General features: G+C 39.4%; 1 protein-coding gene across 1 annotated transcript in view; it reads left to right on the forward strand.

Annotated features, from left to right (window-relative positions):
• Positions 1 to 24,693, forward strand: part of SMS (spermine synthase) — a 43,531-nt gene that overhangs the window by 13,445 nt on the left and 5,393 nt on the right. Inside the window, exons 2-9 of the mRNA XM_066545430.1 lie at positions 174 to 294; positions 7,680 to 7,773; positions 8,495 to 8,559; positions 11,036 to 11,211; positions 12,987 to 13,141; positions 14,070 to 14,159; positions 15,134 to 15,248; positions 15,697 to 15,776. Coding sequence (XP_066401527.1) covers positions 174 to 294; positions 7,680 to 7,773; positions 8,495 to 8,559; positions 11,036 to 11,211; positions 12,987 to 13,141; positions 14,070 to 14,159; positions 15,134 to 15,248; positions 15,697 to 15,776 — 896 coding nt within the window. The remainder of the gene's footprint in view (positions 1 to 173; positions 295 to 7,679; positions 7,774 to 8,494; positions 8,560 to 11,035; positions 11,212 to 12,986; positions 13,142 to 14,069; positions 14,160 to 15,133; positions 15,249 to 15,696; positions 15,777 to 24,693) is intronic.

Raw genomic sequence — 24,693 nt, forward strand, 5'->3', positions numbered from 1 at the left:
TCTGGGTAGATGAGGATGGGCAGAAGAGAAAATGCATGAAAGAGTGTTCAAATGGTACTTAAAGAAAAATTAATCCAGGCTTCCAGGAAAAACTTTCCAGCCTGTAAAAAAGGCAGAAATAACTTGAGTGAAAAATCCTCACTGATTTATGTTTTTCTCTCTTAATCTTGCAGCTGATTGTAATGCCGTTCTTAAAGCTCTACAGCCCATTTTTCAGGAGCAGGGAATGACAGAAACAGTTCATAACTGGGAAGACCATGGTTATTTAGTAACCTACATCAAAAAAAATGGCAGGTGAGTGGATTTTTCTTTTGATTATGTCACTGCTGTCTGTCCTGAAAGTATTTTTTTCGCCCTCTATTGGACCTCCTGTAGTGTTGACAGGGCAGGCCATCCTTTTATCAGCCTTGTGGATGAAGTAGCTATGATAAAGCAGAATATTGTTTCTAATCTGGACTATGTCATCTTGCAATTTGGATATCAGAAGGTTGAACTGGTCAGTCTAATCTGTACCATGGAATGGTGCCTTGGTCTCAGCACTAATGTCCTTCCAGATGCAGGAAAGCTCAAGTCAGTTGAATGTATTTGTAATTTTCTGACCATTAAATATGTCTAAACATGTTGGGGTCTAACCTTGGCATGTGAACAATGACAGCTTCTTTGTGTCTGTCTGTATTTACATGCTGTTCTATGCTTCAAATTCTCAAGCAGCTTCTGAGGTAATTAACAGCAAGATAAGGGTCGTTGGTGTCATTAGTGACACAAAAGCTGAGTCTGCTGGGACAAAATGATAAGCAAAACTACATTCACTTTATTTCCAGATGCTGCTTCACAGTTAGTTGATTATGGTGTACATTAATCTGGTCTATTTATAAGTAACTACCATGGTTTTATTGCACTAAATTTCTTTATTGTTATTCAGTTACCTGTTCTTGTTATAATTGTGGCAGCTGCTGCTTTGTGGTTGCCTGTTTTCTGGTTTTTGCTGGTTGGATTTGCTTTGTTTGGTGGTTTGTTCTGTTTGCTTGTTTAATTGTGATTTTTTTGTGGGAGGGTTTTTGGGACCCAAACTAAGGTAACAAGTAAGTGGATATGAGTAGTTCTATGTTTATCATTCTCAGTTATGCTCTATGAAGTTTTTATTATATTTCAGTTAGCTTTTCAAATGTGGTGCTGGCTTTTTCTGCTCAAAATTACTTGTTTTTTATGCTTGATGCATCTAGAAAAACCTGTTAGTTGTATCTTGCTTTTGTACAGTCTTCTTTATTTTGTCTTTAATTATATGTGCTTTTATATTCTTCCTGAATAATTTGATCAACATTGCAGTTCTGGTAACCTTTTGACTCTGAGTTGGTGAAAATATAGAAAAGTTGCTAATTTTCTTCCTCTGTAATAGTTGGTAAATATCCTTCCTCTCTATTGAGTTAAGCCTTCATGTAATTCTAAAAAAATAATATCAAGGTTCTACCAACTCTGAAGAATTAAAAGATAATACCTAAAAGTAAAAAGAAGTTAGAAGATTAAAAGGTTGGTTTTATTTGATTACATGGCCTCATGTTGCTTTTCTGCATTTCCTTGAGTGTTAGAGGTATATGAGATGTGAATTCTCAGATTGGGTTTTCTCGTTGCAAATTCATCTGATCATTCTCCTTAAGATGAAAGCCTCTTCTAAAGGAGCAGTTTCAGAGTTAAATTGCCGGTCTTTTGATGTGTTCCAGGAACTTCCTAGAAAAGTGTTTTGTTGCATAACTTTTCCAGGAGATAAGTGAACTGGCACCTGGAAGCATCTCTAAGAAAGGCTCTTTTAAAAACCTAAATTTTAAAATATTTGACTTGATTGCTCTTGTTACACTATCAGTTGAACACATGCATAGGGGAACTTTCTGTGAGTTTTGGGACCTCAGCAATTTTGTTTCCTCTGGTTATATAACAAGCCTGAATACTTTTTTTAAGGTAGCCCTAAACAATATATTTCTGCTAGTGTAGTTTGTATTTGTTTGATGTAGTTTCAGTTAACTTAAACAAATGAGGTTGTAAACTCATAAAACCCAACAGACTGGACAGTCAAATAACCTTGCAAAACAAACACGTTTCACAAATTGTAAGAATGAACTGATGAGCGTATGGATTTCAACTGACTAAATAATTAAAACAGACCTTCCTAGTTCTGTTTTAATACCAGCAAGTTTGTCTGCACTTATCTTAGTACCTTAAAATATCATGCATTTTAATCAGCATAAAAATATTACCTGACACAACTAGGAAGAAAGTAGCCAGGGCATGCAGGCTTTTCCTCTTCTTGCCTTGCAAAACACTCACTGTTTTGCAAGGCAAGAAGAGGAAAAGCCTGCATGCCCTGGCTTCATTTCCAGCAGCAGCTTGTAGTAAAACTTGGAAAAAAGAATTGTGATGTAGGTATGTTACAAGCAGCTCGTGTAAGGATGGCTGGCTACAACTTGTTACAAGCTCCCTAGAAGGAGAGATGGAGGGGGTGCTGTGAGTAAGGGTTTTGTGAGCATGTGCACACAAACATGTTTTTAGCCAGCCAAAGGTGACTGAGCCATTGCAAGACAGATTTGCAGTTGATAAAACAAGCTGGATACTAATCCCTGGGAAAAATATCTGAGATGAGATAGTAATGTGTTGCTAACCAGTGTGTGTACTCCAAAGTTTGCTGAGATAACCCCCATAGCCTGCAGGGTGCCCTGTGCTGCAGTCTGTGGAGTTGTGGGCCCTGTTGTTGACAAAGCTGTCTCTGACAAAGCCACCAAGTGAACAGCTCCATGGAGGGCTGCACTGGTGGATGAATTGGAGCTGATTTGGGGATTAAGACTTCCTTTCCTGTTGTCATTACCAAAGCAACAGATCCCTGTTCTCTTTTGTCCAAAGCTAAGCAAGCAAAAGTCATATGTGGCAACTCTACCTGGTCCATCTACTTTGTGATTTGTTCTGACAAAAAACCTAATTGAGGGAGGTTCAGCTGAAAATATTTACTAATGGGGTTGTCAACACAAGGCTCTGGAGTGGGGCAGGGAATGGCTCACTTGAGCCACTCAAGTTCTCTGAAGTGATGGGGATAGATGCATTCCTCTGTGCTTTGCCAGCCCCCTTGCCCAAACTCTGCTTGGGGAGCTGTAGCATGTGCCAGAGTGGAGCTGTGTCTCTTGAGTTTTGAGTCTTAAGCAGTCTTGTTTTTCTGAGCTGTGTGTTTTTAGATTCCTTCTAAAGTGGTTTGTAGGGTCACGTTAAGCAGCATGCTTTTACTGAAATGTCAATATCTTGGACTAAACAGTTAAAAGTTAGGTTTACAACATGTGAAATTTTTATCTTACTTAGTGTATATGTGACTTTGTATAGTCATACTGCCCAGTATATTTCAACAGATGGAAAAGTGTTGTTACATCTAAGTTAAGGAGAAAAATCAGTGAAGCTAATCTTTAGAAACTGCTATCTTCTCAACTAATGCTTTGTTTTAATCTCATTACTGCTTGTGAGCAAGTAGCCTTTTATTATACTATACGGAGCTATCAGAGTTTTTTTCCTTGTAAATCTGTGTTCCTTCTTTTATCATGTTCCATCTTGAAGTTCTACATTAACCCCCAAAACCTGAAACTTGAGTCATGGTTTCTACAGTAAAAGAGCGTCTTTTAGAAAAGCTTTGACCTCCTTTATAGCACACATCCATTTTTAACTTTGGTGTCTGACTTCTTGTTTAGAGAAGTATAATCCTACTGCACTTGACTTCACTGTTCACAGCAGTGCAAGCTTTACCCAGTTGAATTTGGTTTCTGTGTCCCAGAGATGCTGATGAATATGTTAACACTGTGAAGGGGGAGGGGAGTGTGTTTACTTTTTTCCTTTTCTTTGTTAGTCTTTTGCTAACCACTCTGTATGCTAGACAGCATATTTTAAAGGAGCAGGATGAACATTCCTCAGCTCTTTGTTTCAGGCTAAAATGTTGTAGTTGCCTATAGAGTGACCCAGAGTGTAAAAATGGGCTGAAGAATAGGAAGCAGTTGGTAGGAATCAGCAGCAGCTGCCATGATAGCTTTTATTGATTTAATTTTCTTATTCTGTAAAAATAGAAGTGGACTAATGGTATAATGAAGAAATGTGATTGCCTAGCTCCTTAAGGTCCCTCAAGTACTTTGTAATTAATGTGAAGAACTTTAAAAAAGAATGTTTTAGTTAAAGTGTCATGCCATTTTCAAAAATTGTACGTTTCCCTAGTATAAGTAAATTTTTATTTCCTCTCTCATTGAGTAGTTTGGCAGTTGATACTTTTAGTGGCAAGTTGTTTTTTAAATACTTGAATTATTCTCTTTTATAGTGATTCAAAGTTAGTCAGCAGATAAAAGCTTTGATGGGTAAAGAGGAGTTTGTAGGTACCTGTCTTTCTATCCAGCTTTATTCTCTGGATGTGAGGGTTTGGGAAATCCTTTCTTGGGTATGTGTGATTGTACTGTTTCATTGTACTCTGCAGTACAAGTAACTAAGGTAGGATGTTGCATTTTGGGTTAGAATATTTTGATCTTTGCTTCCTAGTTCTGTTTCAAGCAGTTACTTTTTGATTTGCGCAGTTTGGAATTATTTGTTGACATCTGATGTTTTCTGATGTTCAGGTGCTAAGATGCAGCACTCAGTAGAATTGTGTCTGTAGCTGACACCTGTGCATACAAGCACAAAAAGCTTGAGCACTGCCTTGGAGGATGTGACAGATATGCAGGTGCAGCAGCAAGTGGAGTGTTCTTACAGTGGGGGCTGCTTTTCAGGTGCAGATTTCCTTGCCAGATGGAAAGGAAGAGGATACCTCCTCACCGAGCTTTTTTTTCCTCTTGTTACTTTTATGAAATTACATGCAAGCACAAACCAGAAGTGAGGCAGGTGGCTTTTTCTTTTTAAACAGGTATTGTATTTTTCAGGAAGATGAGACAGTAGGGGCTAATTTTGAAGCAAACTTTATTTTTCCCCTATGGGATTCTAAAGTAATCTTTCCTGTATATTCATAGATCGAGAATGGAAACTATTTTCATTGTTTTAAAGACCCCTCTCCCACATATTAAAAGAGCAACTGCTGATAAAAACTTGCATTCATATATGTTCTGCCAAGAAGAAAAATGTAAAGTGGCAAAAGCCAGCACAGCCTTTGCTGTCTGCTGACTAAAGCTGGTAACTTTTTGTGGGTTCAGCTTTGGCCTACCACTACTGCATTAATACTACTTAATACTGACTGTTCATTTTTGAGTACACTTGGCTGTGTACTTAAATCTTTACAGGCATTTTAGCTTATTTTAGGTGTCTCTTTTCATCCAGATAACTTATAGCCAAGGTATAACCTGTATTATTGTTGATAATTTTGAATTTCATTCAAGTTTTATCATAAACTAGCTGAGAATATCAGCCAGAAACTTGGAACCTGTTTGAACTTGAAGTTTAGTCCCATTACACAGCCTGCTGCCTGCCTTTCATGTCTTCCCCCTTGCCCCAGGTGTCAGGACCCTTCTGTTCTGCTAGAGGTGACAATTGGATGAAATGGATGGTTCTGCAGGCTGTTGTCTCTGTATTCTAATGCCATCATACCACTTACAAATCTGAAGTTGTGTGGCTGTACTTTCAGAGCAACTCTGCCCCTCTCACCTCCCACCTCAAAGCAGGGGCAGGAATATCCCCTGCTGAGGCTCTCATGGAGTCACAGGGGAAGTGAAGATGTCAGCTGTCAAATCCTATGACAGCCGTGTGATTCTTCTAGGAAATTAATTTAAAAGAGAACTTGAGTCATGGGACAGTCAATCTGTTGCTCATTTGTGCCAACAGCAAATTCCAGAATATGGAAATAAACTGATAAAAAGTTTTTCTAACAGCGAAAATATTTGACACCATACCAGTTTTCAGGGAATCAGAGCTGTCTTATGAGCTGCATACACATTTTTCTGTCTGTATTGCCACAGCTCTGAGGCCCTATGGACTTCATCCTCTTCACTGTGAATGGTCATGTCCAAAACCTGCTGGAGTGACCAATACTTCCATCTTCAAAGTTCTGCTCTTTTGTCCTTCTCTCCTTTAAAAAACCCCAAACCCTCATGCAAACAGAATCTTGGTAGGCTTTTGTGATTCCTCACCAAAACCCTGTGTTGGAGGACACCTAGTGGGGAAGCTCTGGGATGGAGGGGGGGACGGCTGCTCCAAGGTGGTGACAGTCTGTGTGCTCTGGGTGTGCATGTGTGTAGTAAATGGAAATAAATGCCTTTTCTTCTGGGTACAGGACCTGTCTGCAGAGTCTTGAGGAAAGACTCAGACTGCCCAGACCCATCCTCTGAAGATAACTTGGTGATAGTAGTAACACATTAGAGCTGCAGATCACTGCTGTTCCAAAGCCAGCAAGGTGTTTTTATTCTTGAGTTGCTTCAGTCAGTTTCATAATTTGATTGTTTTACAGTTACCAGACGTTATCTTCAGATAACACACAATAATCAGGGTTTTGTCTCTGACTGCAGCTGAGGGCTGAAGGTCCCAGCACCATGGGGGAGGTGGTGTTCCTATAGAGGCTGACAGTTTGCAAAAGGGACTCTGGAAGAGACAAAAAAGGTGGGAGTGGTGGGGAGATGAAAGATCATGTAAACTTTGTCATAACAAGAGTTTGTTTGTGTTCCTTTGGGACTGAGTAGGGTGATAAGGAGACAGGCAGAGAATGGAGCATTCAGAGAATGATACAGCTTTATCTGAGGTTTCTGTGTTGTACTAGTGCATTTCGATCCCTGAATACCCTTTCTTTGTTCAGCCATTCCTGTTCTCATCCCCTCTTCTGCTTTTGTTTCCGTTGTATGTTTTTCTCCTCCGCTTCCTTTGTAGCCTTTCTGTTTCTTTTTGTCTTTCTCCTCCCTAGAATAGGAAGGATATTGACTCTGCTACACTGTTTCATTGTGTCCTTCCCCACTGCCCTTAGTTCTTGTTTTCTTCATTGCAAGTTCTTGGAGATTCACTGTTAGTTCAATGGCGAGGCCTTGCTCTTTGGTCTTCAAATGTTTCTGTAGTAAATATACAGTAGGAGTTTTGTTGACCTTGCATGTGTATTCATCAATGAGAGTTTGCTGCTGCAATTTCTTTGCCAGTCAGAGCTGTGGTTTGCTCCACTATGCTTATTGTTTTTCACTTACAGATTTTTATTCAGCTTTGAATGTGATCAGTGTCTCTGAATTGTTACTATAAAAAAAATTTAGAAAACAACCAACAAAAAAATCAGTCCCAACCACCCTGTCTGCAAAACAAAACAGAGACACACCCTCAGAAGTGAAGAGGAAAATATAGAGGAAGGAAAGTGTCCAGATGTTTTCTTAAGGATTGTTTTCAATTAAAAAGCCTAAACCAACACAGCTGTTCCAGCAGGCCTTGTAGACTAGCAAGCAGCGTATTCTCTTTGTACCATTGTTGCTGTGGCTTAAACACCCTGTTTCACTGCCTTGCTTCCTACTTGGTTTTATTAGTTGTGTAGTGATGAGCAAGTTCTTGCAACTTTGTTTGCTCTTTGTGACTTGAAGAGGAAGACTTGAGCTGGCACTGCCAACAGTTACAGATGATGGGGAAAAATATACTCATTCTGAACTTTAATATAACTTGCTTTAGATTTTCTTTCCATACTCTGATTTTTGATAATAAATTTGTCATCACTGTCTCTGTTGTAGTTTTGCCAATTTGAGAATTCACCCTCATGGACTGGTGTTGGTGGATCTGCAGAGCTACAATGATGACATGAAAGGAAGAGAAGAAGTTGATCAGGTATGAGTGTTGCTTATCTTAGGATTACCTAACTGTATGGGGAACCCCTTTTTAGTCAGGTCTGTCGAAGTCTATCATGGGAAAAGATTCAAAATGTTCAAGTCAGTTCAAACCTGGATGCTCACTGTTGAAGTTGTGCACGTGTTTGAGTGCATGAATGCACATGCTCCTCTGCAAGTACTGGGCCTTATGTTTTTTGTCAGAGTTGTAAAAATACAGCAGCTTTGGTTAGGGCTTGGGTCTCTTCAGCTACCCAGGGCAGTGAGGGAGGACTTGAGATGCTCAGCCTGGTTTATTAGTGTGAGACTTCTTTGTACTCTCTGTGCTGGGAGATGGGAAACCTCCATACTCAATCTTTTGCCCCATGGAGAAAAACAACTTCCTCTTTTCTGGCATGAAGGCTCTAGACATTGAATCTTGCAGGGGAAGAGCCCACTGCTGTAGCAGGAATGGAAATTTGAAGAGTTCTCATGTTCCCTCTTTGGATGTGTTGTCCTGGAGAACAGCTAAATGCAGTGATGACAGCTGCTGAAATGTGCACATTCTTGCTGGTAACAAGGCTGAGGAGGCCAGCTAGTTGCTCATGGGCTTCTAGTGTTAAATTTCAAAGCCTTTTTGTAGCAGGTGCTGCATTATTGACTTCCAGGTAGGCTAATTTGACAGATATTTTGCATTAAGTGCTGATCTACAAATTCTACCTCTTGTTTGCTATTTTTTGCAGCTTCTAAACAAAGTAGAAGAAAGAATGAAAGAGTTGATTCATGGTAACATAAAAAGGGTGAAACGGTAAGTTTGTACCTCTACTTCTGTATATGGCTTGTCTGCATAGTTACTAAAGATAATAAGCAAGTTAGGCTTTGCTGTAATGCAGTGAGTAGCCTGGAGTATGAAGGTATGGATGGGATTTTTTTTAGTTTCTTGTGAGGATTGCATGAACTAGCGAGAGAAAACGAAGCGTGGAAGCAGGAGCAGACTGCTCTGAAAGAGCCAGGGGTGGCAGAGGAATAGGCGAGGGCATAAACTGTACCCGTGGGCCACATGCCAGAGCTCATGGAGAAGCTGAGCTGATGATGGTCACCAGGATCAGCCCCAGCCCTGTGGCTGCCAGGCTGGGCTGTAGTACTGAGGCAGCTCTGAGCACAAGCTGGGTATCAAGGATCGGCAAAAGACTTGGGCAGGTGGGGATAGAGCTGCAGTGCAGCTCTGGCACAGGGACCAGGGGTGAGCATTAGAGCTAAAATGGAGCTCAAGCCCACAGACACTTTGCCCTGATAAGGTTTCCTGCAGCCCTTTCTCACATCTCTGCCTCTGCTGTGCCTTATGGTGCTCGCTGTGGGTATGTGTGGTTTAGGGACCTGCCAAGAAGGTAGCTACGTTTTGTAGCAAATTTTTATAACTAAACTTAAGGATGGAGACTTTGCAAGCCCTTTGTCAGTTTGGATTATTTAAATTCAAGGCTATGTGTTAAAATTTAAGGACTAAAATTGCAGCTCATGGCCTGGTGCTGAAATAACTTTCATACTGGATGTGGCTTGTTGTTATCTTCGTGGTGGCTGTTTGGCAGCTTACCTTGAAGCCACGAAACATTTACTCTAGGCATGCACATGGTAGAAAGTGCAGCAGGTGCTTGAAGGAACATAAAAGTGAAAATGGGTCAAGAAAAGTAAAAAGCAAGTGTGAAATCAACAAGGCTCAGTAAAGCCAAGGAGCAAACTACAAAATAGGAAAACAGTTAAGCAGTACTATGGCAGAAAGTAGATCTGAAGGTTATGAAGAGAGTACAAGCAAAATGGTAGCAATTTGAAAAGTGGTATTATACTTGTGTATTGTTATTTCTGTTTCTCAGCTGTATGTAAAATAGAGTAATTATCTTGTTACTTCAACCTGGTAAAGCCTCACAAAAGGTGCACAGTGTATGAACATAGATTATCTTGTATCTGTGCTTATGGAGGAGAAGCTTTCTGAGGCTGTTTTGATGCTGAAATGATAAAGGGAGTTTGTTGAATCCCTGTGATAGGTATTCCTTAAAAAACAGGTCAGGACAATGTCTGCCTGGAGTGATCTAGATCTTCTGCTTACCTTAGCATGGGGAAGTGAACCTCCTAGAACAGTGCATCTGGCATGGATCTTGTCACATGCTCATCAATGTCTTTTTTTTTTTTTTTGCTTGTTTTTGGTTTGTGGGGTTTTTTATGGGGTTTCTTGGGTTCTTTTGAATTTGCTTTGCATTTTGCATTGTTTTGTTTTGGTGCCAGCTGCACACATGCAGGTGCAGTAGGATGAAAGTAGCTGGAGAAGTTTCTCACGTCTTGTTGTAAGGCAGGGTTGCTCTTGCTCCCGCCTTGTGCCGCCATCTGGCGGCTCACTGCGGGTAGGAAGTGTTGCTGGAACGTTGATTGGCAATCACTAGGGAATTTAAAGGAAGCCTGTTGGATCTGGTCTTCTGCTGCAGTCTCCTGGAAAAAACCCTTTAATTCTTTGAAGTACATGTGGGAGATCTGATGAACTCTGTGCCTGCATGTTTTGCCTAAATGCAATCTCTTTGGTTGTTTGCTGTCATTTCAAAGATAGTTTGTCTTTACAGGTGAAATGCTGACTTGAACCAAGGTACATCTCTATGGAATTTAAAAAAATCCTAATACCCACAAACAACATACCCAAAACAGTCTTAGCAGACACTTGAACCACTTTTAAAAAGTAATGCAGACTATTGAGTCATATCAAGGATTGTGGTTATATACTGCATCAAACTGACCCAGCTCAATTTGAAACGCTGTAATAGTTCTTTTTTTGTTTCTCTGTGTTAAAATGTATCTCAGTATAGCGTCAGAATGAGATCCACTTAATCTCAGAGAAATGTCATTCTTAACTGAACTGAAGATGGGAAGAGGTTTTGTCATGTTTTTTTGCCTGCATTCTGTTTTTGTATTGTATTAAGTTCTAGTCATGAGCTGATTCTTCTACAGAGGCTCATTCATTATGTAAATTCCATCTCATAGAATAGAAAGAAATTTACAAGTACATTGTAGAAGTTGTACATAAAGAACCACCATGTATACTACCTGTCCTTTAGCAAGTTGAATATATAAAACATATGACTGGTAAGTTTCCTATACATGTTAAGTATTAAATGTGGCAGATTTTCTTAGAAGCCTCTCAAGAATATTATTTATTGTGGTGAATCCACAGTATGTTTGAAGTGGATTTTTTTAAAATCAACATTCCAAATTTTTGTAATCTTCTTTCATATTATTTTTTTCAGGTTGCCAGCCATTTTGAGAGGAGGTGTTATTGATAGATACTGGCCCACAGCTGATGGGCGCCTGGTGGAGTATGACATAGATGAAGTTGTTTATGATGAAGATTCACCTTTTCAGAATATTAAAATTCTGCATTCAAAACAGTTTGGGAATATTCTTATTCTCAGTGGGGATGTTAGTAAGTATCATCTCATTTAAGGATCTCTGGTATGAAAATGTCAAAAGTGTTGTTTTCTATCCTGCTATGGCAGTTTTAATAGATGTCTAAGGGTAATGGTTCAGATGCTGGAAACTGTTTGTGCATGTACACATAAATCTGTTCCTGTATATTCAGGATGTTAATCAGGCTGACCAGAGTAAAATCTAGAGTTAAAAAAAATATTTTTCCAGAGTTAGTATCTTTGCTGCTGAAAGTGGCCTGGGAGATTAGAAGATGGTGTTCTATAGAAGAGCTTGCTCTCCTCCATTATTTTATATGAACTTTTCTGTTTGCCAGTCCAACCCTCTAAGAGCTTCTCTTTTACAAACAAGCTACTTTATCAGTCTTCAAAACACAGTGGTGTTCTAAAGAAATATGAAGTGATACCTAGCATGTATGTGTATAATCCTGCTGCTCCCGTGATTCTCTTAGGTAATTTCCTGCTTGGTGAGGTATAGGACAGCTGTATCTCAAATCATTTAGCTGCTTTATTGGTGAACAAATAATAGAACTTGAACTCATAAGTTAATCAAAACAGTGACCCAACCTTTATGTTGGGGTTTTTATATGTGGTACTTCATGCCTGCTGACCTTTGTATTTTTGAAAGTGGACTTAGGAAAGGTGGACTGCTGTTCATTAAAGCTGCAGACTGCTGGAAAATCTAGGCAACAAAAGGACTATGCTTTGTAAAATCTCTTAGTTCTGATGTTGAAAAGGACTGACTCTGGTAAATGAAGGACGTTGCTGTCCAGGTATAGAATACCGACTTTCACTCTAATGGCACAGTAATTAAGAAATTGAAATACAGCTTTTTGAAATCATTGGAAGTACCTCTAACAATTCAATTAGCTTTCTGCAACTGTCAGGAGGGCTTCTGTGCAGATGGCAGCTGAAAAGCACTGTTATTGAATTCATTAGCAAGGTATTTTCTAATCCAGATAGAATTCTATTACAAATCATCAAATTGGATATTCAATTATTCTAGCCAGAAATTTTTATCAGAGTTGAATATAGGGATGAGGTTTTGCTTGAACATTATGACAATGTGCCTTGTAGGAAGGGAAGTATGCCATTACTTATTTCCCTTCCATGGGATTTTGAAATAACACGTTGTCTCATTTTGTTATTGTGCACTCATAAGTGAGGTGGTGATTGCCAGAGTGACAGGATATGCCACAATGTGCTGCTGCACAAAGCTTTGCCCTGCTAGTGTGTGGATCTTTGCCCTCGTTGTTGCAGCTTGGGAGTGTTGCTGCCGGCTTTGAAGCTAATGCTGGCAGCAGGCGAGCTGCAGGGCCCTTCAGCACCTGGGTGTTGATGGTCATTTTGTTTCTGTGCAGGGATCCACTGGTGTGCATCTAGGTTGCTCTTTTTAGCTGGGGTCCACAATGCATTTTCAGAAATTTCCAGATCTATCTCTTGCAGGATAAGTCTGAGATAAAAACCCACTGGAGTATGAAGTGAGAGCATCAAGTTACAAAGACTGATGGTTTTGCTCTGCTACTTTTTCTCTTGGCACACAGTACTTCTCAATGCTGAGGTGGCCATTGTTGGGCTCATGTTGGAGAACTGGAGAAATCCTGTGTGGGATTCTGAGAAGAATCTCATTACTTGGACTGTCTCTGAGAGCCAGGTTGTTTCTGTAGGTGTTCTTGCTTTGGTCTGTATTGTATCACCTCTTGATTAATACTCGAATAATGAGAACTACTGAAGATTTAATATTGCTGTCCAATTCTTTCTTCCTTCCATTCAGATCTGGCAGAAAGTGACCTGGCATATACTCAAGCCATAATGGGCAGTGGGAAGGAAGATTACACTGGGAAAGAAGTGCTAATCCTAGGAGGTGGTGATGGAGGTATACTCTATGAGATAGTCAAACTGAAGCCAAAGATGGTTACTATGGTAGAGATATCCTTTGACAAATGGCCCATCATTCATATCAACCTGAGCTTTCTGCTGATACCCTAGCACTGAGCATAGTTACCTGTCAGGTTACCTGATTTGTATGAGGAGGTAGGGTCTAAAGTGAAATCTTTTTGTCAGCTTAGAGAGAGCCAGTGACTAAACATTTGTGCATCATTATGCAACACCTGCTTTCAGGTTCTCAATCCATACCATAACTCTCAGTAGCAGTTTGCATAAGGCTGGAAAGGAATGCCTTTGTCATCAGACTGATGCTTTCTCTAATAACAGAAGACAGGTCTGTCAAGTTTGGGCTCACTTCTGCCTTCTTGAGTTTGTCTGTTTTCCTAAAGAAAGCTATAAAAAAATAATGCCTAGAAGCAAAAAAATGTAATCAATAGAAATGTCAGGACTTGATGAACTGTATTGATGAATTGACCAACCCTGTTCTAAAAACACCAATACAAATCAAGTTTTCAACTTTCTGTAATTGGTATAGTTTGTAACATAAACCATTGTTAGCCATATGGGATGTTGTTCATCCTAGGTTTTGAGATATATTTGCTAAGACTAAAAATAATTGTTATAAAAATGTAGGTTAAAATCTTAACCTAGTTTAACTTTATGGAGTTATCAGTAGTCTTACAATTCACATTTCAGGCTTTCATAGTAATGATAGCCTAAGCTATCAAAAATATTGGTTAAAATTAAAAAGAAGCACTTTGTGATCATCTAATTGAATCTGGAGTGCAGATCTATCTATGTACCAGTACAAAATCTATGTACTGGTACATAAGGTTGATTATTGCAGTATATATACCAACAGACACATCTAATTACTTCTTTGCAATGCCCCTTTGTGAACTTGTTTCTGAAGAGGTAGAAACTCTTACCTCTATTTCTGGAATTTATGATGCCTTGACAAACTTCAAACATTGACCAAATGGTGATTGACGGGTGTAAAAAACACATGCGGAAAACGTGCGGAGATGTCTTAGACAATCTGAAAGGAGACTGCTACCAGGTAATGTTTTGTTCTTCTTTCATTGCAAGTCATATTTCAAATACACATAGACCTAGTCTGGAAGGACTGCTATGGCAAAGTTTTGGGGCCAAGTCTTCTGAATTAAGTTTGGGAAGCTTTTTTCCTTTTGTATGACACTTACATATTTTACTAACTGGAGTTTATGTTGGAAGTATTTTAACTCTCCATCTTTGGACTTCTAAAAGGAATTGCATATGTAGCTTTTAAGGAATGTGAAATAGGAGAATGTTTGCTATAACTTAGAAATAAAGAAGAGATAGCAGTAAGAATGTTGTGTTTAACATCATTGCTTAAACTGTTAAAAAGAGAGAAGAAATGTGTTTCTTAGCTGTTCTATACTGTTGAAAATAGCTGAATTTGTAATACACATTTAAGAATTATTTTTAATTTGCAGGCAAAATCCCTTAGTATTACACTGCTATTACATTAAAATAAAAACCCCAACAGATGTCATGCATCCCTGCAGTTGAGTTCTTTGTGCGTCATCTGACAGCACTTACAAATGAGCTCAGGTGTAATCTGACATGTTTTTGTTTTCATTACTGGCCCTTAGATGTTGTCACAGCTATTAACTTACAGGAGTTAGCTAATAAAAACACACTAAAGAAATAACAGAAGTTACATGCTATTCCATGGAAAGCAACTGGCCTTCATACAAATACCTTATTTAACTTACATGTTGGAACTGCTAACTGTCATCAGCATTTGGTAGAAAGAGCAGTGGTCACAGATCTAGGAACTTCAGTCCTGGAATGCCTGTGTTTTCATTGTCATAATTACTACAAAGTTCCTCCTTTCTATATGATGTAAAAAGTTGAAAGTGGAGCCAAGAATTAAACATGTATTTAATTTTGTAATTTTTTCTTCCTAATTTCTGTGAATCCACATTTGTTCGTTTCACCTGGTCATTTTAAGGTATTTTTAGGACTAGCAACAATATTTCATTCTTACAGGTTCTAATTGAAGACTGTATTCCTGTACTGAAGAGGTATGCCAAAGAAGGAAGAATGTTTGATTATGTAATTAATGATCTGACAGCTGTTCCAATCTCCACATCTCCAGAGGAAGGTAAGTCTTCTTATTTGTTTCTGAGAATTTTCACATTTCTGTTCTTCTGCTGCATAATAGTCTGCAGCATAAGTGCTTTTATTTTTTTCAATTTAAAAAGCAGATCTGAGAAGACAGACAGTTTTTTTTTTGAATATTCAAAAAGACTATCAAGTGCCTAGCACTTTTTTCAATCTCTTATTCCAGAGTAATATGAACTCATGTAGCTCTTGAGAAGTATTTGGAGTTCATACTCCAGTAAATTTTCCTCACTGCATAATTTATTGAAAACTTCAGGAAAATTCCTGTGAAGAAAAACAATACTCCTGCCATCATTGCCATTGTGTATGGTTTGCATTTGTTTTTTTTAATCCAGGCTTTATTTTTTTTTAAACTTTGCAAGTCTTGAATAATGTAATAAGTAAATAAGCCAGTAATGTGCTGTTTTTTAATCATTGCCCATATGCAGATTCCACATGGGAATTTCTACGGTTGATTCTTGACCTCTCAATGAAAGTCCTGAAACAAGATGGAAAATACTTCACACAGGTATGATACTTGGCTGTAATAAAGTACTGCTTTATTTCTATTGCAATTTGCATAGTTTCAGTTAAAAAATATAAAACTAACTAAAAACCTACTTCAAGCTGGTTTTCTCTCTTTAATGACCTATCAGGCATTTTTCCTGAAAGTTAGGATTTGCTAACTGACTTGTCTTTTTTCATTATTTCAGCTGAATATATAGTGCTTTTGTCTGGAGTTCAAAAGCATAGTTTTAAGACAAAGCACACTGCAGAATATTACAGCTAAACAATTCTTAGAAAAGCAGAACAGATGTACTTCATTAAGAGATACATGGCTTTTAAGCTAATGTCTCTAATTGTAGAGTGTAAAACATAGAAATTTGTCATTCATTAAAGTGTGAGAGTGACATAGGTGCAGTAGGATGAGGAAATTGGTATAGTCACCTCATAGGTAATAGAATTGTGGTATAGCTTTCAACAGATAATACTTCAGGTAATCCTGAATTTGAAATGCCACAAAGTTGTGTGCTATTGTACAAGAATGTGACAGGAGCCAGGGGATGGTTCAGTGAAGTCTCAGTCTCTGAAGTTATATTTCTTTTGTCATGCTCATAAACTAGTCTTCTGATGTGTGAAGAATCTAAGTACTGTAGTTTAGAATAATACCCTTAAGCTCTGAAATATATAGAAATTGGTTTACTGTAAAATTGTGCAGGTTTATAAAGAAAAATACAACTTGTGGGATGAGGTTTCTGTCAATTCTAATATGCTGCTCTATTTTAAATTGCTATGGTTGTATGGGCAAGAGCAATTATCTTGTAGTTGAAATATAAGATATGATTAATGTGGTTTTACCACACTTTGAATTTTAATGGCATTGCTCTTCTGTTAATTGTGGAATTATTTGTGGCAGATTTTGCTATCAAAAGGACACTAAATGTTTTGGAAACAGAGCAAGTCATGTTGCAGTTGCTGTCCTTGTAGCATACACAGTGATACTAGCTCACCTTGTTGGAATGTAGATAAATGTATATCTGGGAACAGGTTTTGTTGGACTTTGCAGAAGGACTCTTGCGAAGGAGCTTGTGCTGAAAGCTGAAATGATGGCTGTGCTGCAGCCAGAGGGCAGGGGGGTTGTTCTGTGTCAGCTGGAGCCAACTGAGGTGGAGACTGGTGCAGCCCCTGCTTCTTGTTTTGTCCTCATGGGAGGAGATAAGTCAGCTCTCCAGCAAGTGATTGCACAGAAAGAAGGAAAGGACAGCAATCCTGAACCAGCCCTGGTGGGTTTTAGCTGTTGTGAAACTATGCAATGTTATATTTTGTGGTCCCAAAGCAACAAGGTGGTACGTGGCAGGTTGGGAAAGAAACAATATTAAAATTGATGTGGCTTAAAATTGAACTTAGGGCTAATGGGTAGCCAGTGCAAGGGCTGGAGTATAGAAGCAGTGTTCTCTAGCAGTTTAGTCTTCCTGAAGATGTTGAAGAAAGGGCAGCTAATACTGGGGCAGACAGCTATCAGAGCTTTGATACATCTATTGATAGACTACTCAGCCCATTTGATGGTCTTTGTAGCCACTTCCCAGTTGGGCCTGAAAAAACAAAATAGTCCTCTGTAAAAATGGAATAATCCTCTCTATTGGGTTTATATGGCCAGGTTTTGGTAGTGAGGGGGAGTGGGAAGGGCTCCCCATCTCCAACAGAGGCAATGCCAGCTGGCTCCTGGGTGGACCTGCTCCTGACCAGGGCTGAGCCCATCAGTGACTGTGGTAGTGCCTCTGGGATAAGATTTTTGAAGGGCCAAAAGTTGCTGCACAACAGCCAGAGAGAGAAGTGAGGACATGGGAGAGAAACAGCTCTGCAGACTCCAAGGTCACTGGAGGAGGGGCAGAGATTCCCCTGCAGCCCATGATGAAGACCATGGTGGAGCAGACTGTGCTCCAGTAGCCCATGAAGCTCCACAGGGGAGCAGAGATGCAGCTGCAGCCCCTGGAGGGCCCCATGGTGGAGCTTGTGGATACCTGAGGGAGGCTGTGACCCTCTGGGAAGCCCACACTAGACCAGGCTTCCTGGAAGAACTTGTGACCCTGCAGGGGACCCATGCTGGAACAATTAATGAAAAACTGCAGCCCATGGAAGGACTCATGTTGGAGGAGCTCATGGAGGCCTCCCTTAGAGGGAGACCCCACACTGGAGCAGAGCAGAGTGTGAGGGAGAAGGGGCAGCAGACATAACATGGGATGAACTGACCAGAATCCCCATTCCCCATCCTCCATCAGTGCAGTGGGGAAGAAGTAGAGAATTTGTGAATAAAGTTCACCCTGGGGAGAAATGAGAGGTAGGGGAAGGTACTGCTAAAATTTGGGTTTATTTCATATTATCCCACTCTGATTTGATGAGGAAATTGAGTTTATTACCCCAGTTGAGTCTCTTTGCCTCTGACAGTAACTGGTGAGTGTTCTCTCCCCAGCCTTATCTCAGCCCTTGAGCCTTTTGCTGTATTTTCTCTCCTCTGTCCAACTGAGCAGGGAAATGCCAGGGTGTTTTTTGTGGGCACCTGGCACCCAGACAGGGTCAACCCTCCACACTCTCAGACAACTCAACAGTCTGGCCATAGGATGAACAGACTTTTGGGGTACTTCAAATAAAATTAGCTCTCTATAACTTTGTTTAAATGACTTAAATTTAAATTCAGTTGAACTAACTGAATCTGGCTACTTGGAGGATTGGTTTAACTATAGACAGAAGGTCAATACTACCAACTTTGGCAGCTTAGTCACACACTGGGAACTCATTTATGAATTTAAATGTTCTGTTGTATTTGCTATTAAATGCCAGTGGTTTTATCTCTCTGGAATTGTGAATTTAAGTTACTTTTGCTCCAGCTATCTACTTCCAGGATGCTTTATGTTACATAGCAAGCCTTGCTGAAGAAATCATGTGCCTTTTAAGGCAGTTGTGTTTTTAAAATGCAGGACTCTGTGTGCCCCCCCAGCCCCTTCTTTGAATTTTGGTTCTCTAAAACAAAAAAGCATTAAGTTTCATCAAGGAAAGGGACTGAGGGAATGTCCACTTACTTGTCAGAGATCGTCTTTGCTATGGTGAGGAAATGTCTCATAGGAAAAATGCAGCAAAAGGATCGTTGTCCTGGTGACCACTAGCCAGCAATTACAGTTGTCTCTTCTGCCTTGGCATGTTATACTAAGATTGAAAATTTCTGTTCTTTGTAGTTTGTAGTCTGTCCCCTTGCACCCTGAACAGAATCATGTGCATCTAATTAGGTTGTCATTTATATGAATGCCAAAGAAATGCTTTACCTAAAAGTGGAGTTGTGTTTACAGAATGCCATCCTTTCCCATAATGTATTGCTGTCTGTCTAAATGCCACTGCTGGGAAAAATAAAGGGAAATGCTCATCACATCTTCATTGAGCTCTGCACAAGTTTTAGAAAATGTTCTGATCTGCACGTGAATTGTCAGCAAGCAGGATCTAGTGCTGTCTAACTCCAGATGGATATAATTTATCTGAGATTATAAAAAGAATTATTTCTGAAATGCTGCTCTTAACACACCTGGTGGTTCCCTCGGGATTCCTTCCGTGGTGATCCTCGAAGCAGTCTGCAAAGGCTGCTGCAGGATGTCCCGTCACCACTAGGTGGAGGCAGGTAACCAGTATTGCCTGGCATTTGATGAACATTTATAGAGATTCTGCCTGTGGAAGGTTTTTCAGACTATTTATTTGTATTCCTAAGGGATACAAGAATTTATGTGGCCAATTTTAAGATGCAGGAGGGACTTCTTCCTTTTTTTCATCTCTGAAAAGATATAAAAGGGCAGTTAATGGATGTCATTCTCTACTGCTTTAAGTTTGTGTCTGAGTGTGTTTGGGGAAAAATGCCTCTATTTTCTCTGTGCAAATAGTAATCACAGCTTAGAAAAAAAACCTGTATGAGTAGCAGCTGTGCTTTACACACCCTTGCTTTTCTAGCTGTATCATCCATATTGAGTGTTGCAGCCTACACAGGATCTGCACAGAGAGACTTTAGGGCTCTTAGCCTGCAGAACTTGCAAACCTGTCTGTAGGTTTAAGACTTGAAGCTTGTTTGTAAAAACTTACTGTTAAACATAATCCCACCACTCTGAGGTTCAATGGTCATATGGGATGCTCTTATTTCCATTCTTGTTCTTCTTCTGAAGCTTTGAAGTGTTTAATGATATAATATGATATGATATGATTGGAGGCCATGTCTGTGGGGTGCTTGGTGTTATGTTCTCCAAGGAGAGACAGAGGTCCAGGCTCCCAGCTATCACAGTGGAGAGAAATGGGAATTGATAAGGTTGTAAGACCTTGGTGTATCCTGAGGTCCAGTTTCATCTCTAATATACCTTCCTGGCAACTTGTTTTCAGACACTCTTAAGTGTTTTTATAGTATTGGACTTTATAAAAGTATGATTTTTATATGGCCCAAGTGATTACTTTCAAGTGAGTATATATACTTGTAGATATCAGTATGATATGTGGCTTTTCTTTTTCTGAGCCATCACTCTTGTGCATTCACGGTACCATGTGAGCATTGTCCCAAGAGATGTCAAGCCATGCTCTGTCAGATGCAGAGACTGGTTGCAAGGTTGTCTTTGAGTGTCAGTGGATTATTTGTAGCTAAGAAAATGCCTTTTTCTGTGCTAAGTTTTTGTTCTGTTGATCTAATCTTTTGAGGTTGGGAAGGCTATAATTTTCAGCCTGTTTATGTAGTAGAACCTTTAAAAATACCTCTGAACAGGAATTTGTGACTTCCTGGTTGGGGTCACTCAGCCCAGGCAGGCTAGAAGCTCAGACCACTCACAGGTTCCAGTAAACAGCACTGACCCACTGAAGGGATCGTGTGTCTCCCACACCAACATGTGGCCCTTCACTAAGCTGTCTCTTCCTGGCCACTCTCTCATACAGCCCTCTAAATGTCCAGACAATCATCATGTTGCTCCATAGTTAGACTCCTTTTTTTGGCTGCTGTGTGGGCTTTCTAATTAGCATTTCCATTGAGGGAACAAGATTCTCCATGACTGAACCATGAAAGGAGGCTGGAAGAATGGCTGTATGTCCCTATGTGAGCCTCTGTGATTTCTTGGTAGTTTGAGAGACTTTAAGGAACAGACATTTTCATTTCCTTATGTTGCTGAGAGTTTAGCCAGTGGAGGTACTTACAGTTGGGTTTGCCTCCATTATTTCCTTAACAGCCCTCCCTTGTCCCCCAAAACCTAAGCCTAGCTTTGATCTAGGTGTTTCATGCTCTGTCTTACTGCTTATTAGTCACTCTGAAGTGAGGAAGGATAAAATCCAACCATGGCCATGCCCAATTCTGGCACATCATTTTAAAATAAAAATAGAAACCCATGCTAAACATAAAAATTAAACTTCTCTGGCATACAGTCACAGACAAAGGTGGCCCATGACAATGACATATGGGGTAAGACATGTAAGAAATGGGCAAGTATGGAAAAGGGACCCTTTCACCTGCTTTCAACTCACTAGTTTACTTTCTGAGGGTTGGAGGAAGCATAGTGGCCTAAGTAACCAGTTGATGGACACATCCACTTTATAGATGGGCAGAGTTAAATGGAACTTACAGGATTAATTGAAACAATTTTTTTTGCTACTTACTTTAAGGAATGTTTTTGGTCTGTCCAGAACTGTGTTTCTTATTTAAATTTGTTGTGCATTGTCCTGTAGAAACCTAAAAACGAAACCCATGGAACTATACAATTTATGCCTTGTGAGAGCCCAGAAAAACGCATACTGGGAGATGGGCATGAGCTATTGAAGTGAGTGCAAGCACTGAGCAGACTCAGGATGCAAAGGCTGTCTTAAGGAAGGTCTTAGAGATTAAGATTTGTTAATCTCAAAGTTAAAACTACCTCAAGTACTTTTGTGTCAGAAAGATATGACTTAAGGGTAAAAAAAAAATCATAATTCTCCTAGTTCTTACCTTCCTAGTTCTTACTGAATTGTTTGACATGGAACAGAGATTAAATGAGAGGGGCTGGGGAGAGGAGTTTGGTAAAGTCTTTTGTATATATTGAAAAATTGGCGGAACCCTGTGGGGAAAATAAAAGGAAGTGATTTTGCTTTTGAAAACATGTAATTGGTGAGTCATCTGCTTTAAACCTTGTTAAACAGCATTCAGTATTAGCTATTGTTTGAGTTATATGGTGTCTGTTCAGAACAAACAATGCATTGCTCTACCACATAGCTCTTCATTAGGCAGTGGGAGTTAGAGTGAACACTGTTGCATTCTGAGCTTGGTTCCCTGTGGCATTTTGGTGATACTGGAATATCTAAGTGTGATTGACATTATTACTAACACTGTAGTCTTGGTTAATAAAGCTGGTCATGTTTTAAAGAAATGTCTTAATAATACTGATTTTTTTCAATAAGTTTATTGAAATAAGCCTTAAGTGTCATAGATTTGATTTTTGGAGTGCTTAACTTTGTGTTGAGTAAAGACAGGTAGTTAAAAAAGATAACTGTGCAGAACTATAAAATCCTGTAATGTTTGTCCAGAAGAAAAATGTTGATAAAAGAGCCAGGTGAGTTGTCTGAAGCTTCAGGCAAGATCTTGATTTGGAAATTGGAGAGTTGTGGGTTTGAAAAGTAAAAATTATTTCTTGGCGTGTTCATTGTTCCTGTAATTTGTTTTCCATGGTGTCTGCAGTGATTTGTCTCTTGCTGGAGAAGGGAGAAATGATGAAACACTGAAGGACAGTCTGGGAAACTGTATACTCTTCTATCATTGTGTATCCTGTTCAGCTTCCTACGTAATAGTGGTGTGCTCTGTAAATTACCTAGCAGTGCTCCTATTTGTGACTCAAATTGCACACACAAATTGTTTTTAGTTTTCTTTTGCATTCAGTCTGATGTTGAAACAAAATGATATGTTTGGTGAAGGGCAGCTGAACCAAAAAAACCCACCACAATCCCCTGGATAATAACAGGTTACTAAACAAGTGCTGCAGCAGTCTGTTCATTGTGCTCAGTTTGTGTTAGTCTTCTACTTTTGACAAGTCTCATTTCTTTTCTGATACCCAAACATTTGGGTTTAGAAACCCAAATTTTTATTAGAAAATTTCTATATACAGCAAGTCATTTTCCTTTACCAAATAAACATGTACTGGTTTGTTTGTGCAATATGACCAAAATTATAATCAAACATGTTTTATGCAAGTTCTTTTGAAGGAGTGCTTTCCCAAATATGATTTTTAAAAGACTAGAGTGATAGAATAGAGTGGAGCCATAGGATTTCATGGTGTGGAAGGGGCCCAGAACAATCATCCAAGTCCAACTCCTGGCCCTGTACAGGTGAACCCCAAGAATCACATCATGTGCCTGAGACCATTGTCAAGATCCTGTGTTAAGATTTTTTTTAAGTTGAGGTTTTCTTTTCTACTTGTGAAGACTTGAGCACAGTCCAAAAAAAAATTGAGCAGGATGCAAAAAATTCAGAGGATGATGAGTAGAATGAATTCTCTTTTCACTTCCTCTGGAAATAGAAATGTTTTAAATACACTGTGAAAAAATCCTACCAATAAAAAGTAGGAAAAATAGTATAAATCCCAAAGTCAGAATGTACATTTTACAGTTTGATTCTAGTTATCATGTGATGTTGTTACATGGAAAAATCAATGTAAATGGAGCTGTTTAGAAATACTGATTTCAAATGTCACCTCTGCTTGTTTTAGCCTCTGCCTGTTGTATGCTTTATAGAGCACAGATAGTACTTGTTCAAGTGCATCTTAGTTCCTTGCTTTTTGAAAATGAATTTTCAGTTGCATCTGTGTGCATGTAATAACTTAAAGGGCATTTAAAAAAATCGTGGAGCACCAAAAATAAGCTGCACAGTAAAACAAGTCTTTCATAAAGCCTCTGCTCCAGGATTTAAAAGCTTTGCAGTGTCTTAGCAGAGCAACACAATGTGTGAAACATAGGCAGTCAGACACTGGAAGCATTGAGTAAGTCCTTGGTGCCTGGGGTCCTCATTTCAAGTTAGGGGTCCTAAAATACTGAATAAGATGTGAATGTAAGGGAGCTGATTTTTGTTTAGATCTAGTGTTTTCTAATTGAGTCATGTGCATTCTTTCACAGTCAGGAGCAGGTTACACATGTTATTGAATGGCAGGAACAAATGAGATGCTGCATTCAATAGTCAGTTAAAAAAAAAACCAACAAAATTATGTGTACTTGAGTGTACACACAAACACTTCCCAAAGTCATTCAGAGCAGCAGGAAGATCCTGTCATTCTGGAGATAGAGGATCTTGCTTTAGACTTTCTAACACAGTTTCTGTGCCTTGCATTTCTTGCTATCATTTTGTGGGGCTTTGGCTCTTGTGCTGGATCTTTGGGACCTGTGTGTAAAAAATTTCCTTTTTGTTCTCCTTTTTATCTTCTTTGGCAAACATTCCTTCACTAGAAGTAGTAAAATGTATGGGAAAGCTGAGGATTTTTATATTGAGAATAGCTCTAGAAAATGCTAGTTAATGCTTCTGTATCTACTGATCAGAAATCAGAAGAGGAAAACAGGGTTTGTGCTAGATCACAGTAAAAGACATTTATACTATATGCTAGTAAAACCCAACCACTAGGGGAGGATGGGGGCACTCATCTCCTGAAGATCTCATCCTACCCCACAGATGGCCAGACTGGCACTTACTGTGTGGGCAGGAGAGATTCACAGTCATCATATAACCTGCTGTTGATGTGCAGTGTTACAGCATGCTTGGTTTATCATGTTTAGGGCCTATAGGTTGAGCTGAAGATTCCTCAGGAAAGTGGTGGAAGTAGAAGACCACAATTCAATTCATTTGGCTGTCAGTGTGCCCAAGGGCCTTTAACAATATCTCCACCTTGACCACAGTCACAGAATATATTTTCTCTGTGCTGTGCCACAGCAGC

Source organism: Molothrus aeneus, chromosome 2, assembly GCF_037042795.1.
Source record: "Molothrus aeneus isolate 106 chromosome 2, BPBGC_Maene_1.0, whole genome shotgun sequence".
NCBI lineage: Eukaryota > Metazoa > Chordata > Aves > Passeriformes > Icteridae > Molothrus > Molothrus aeneus.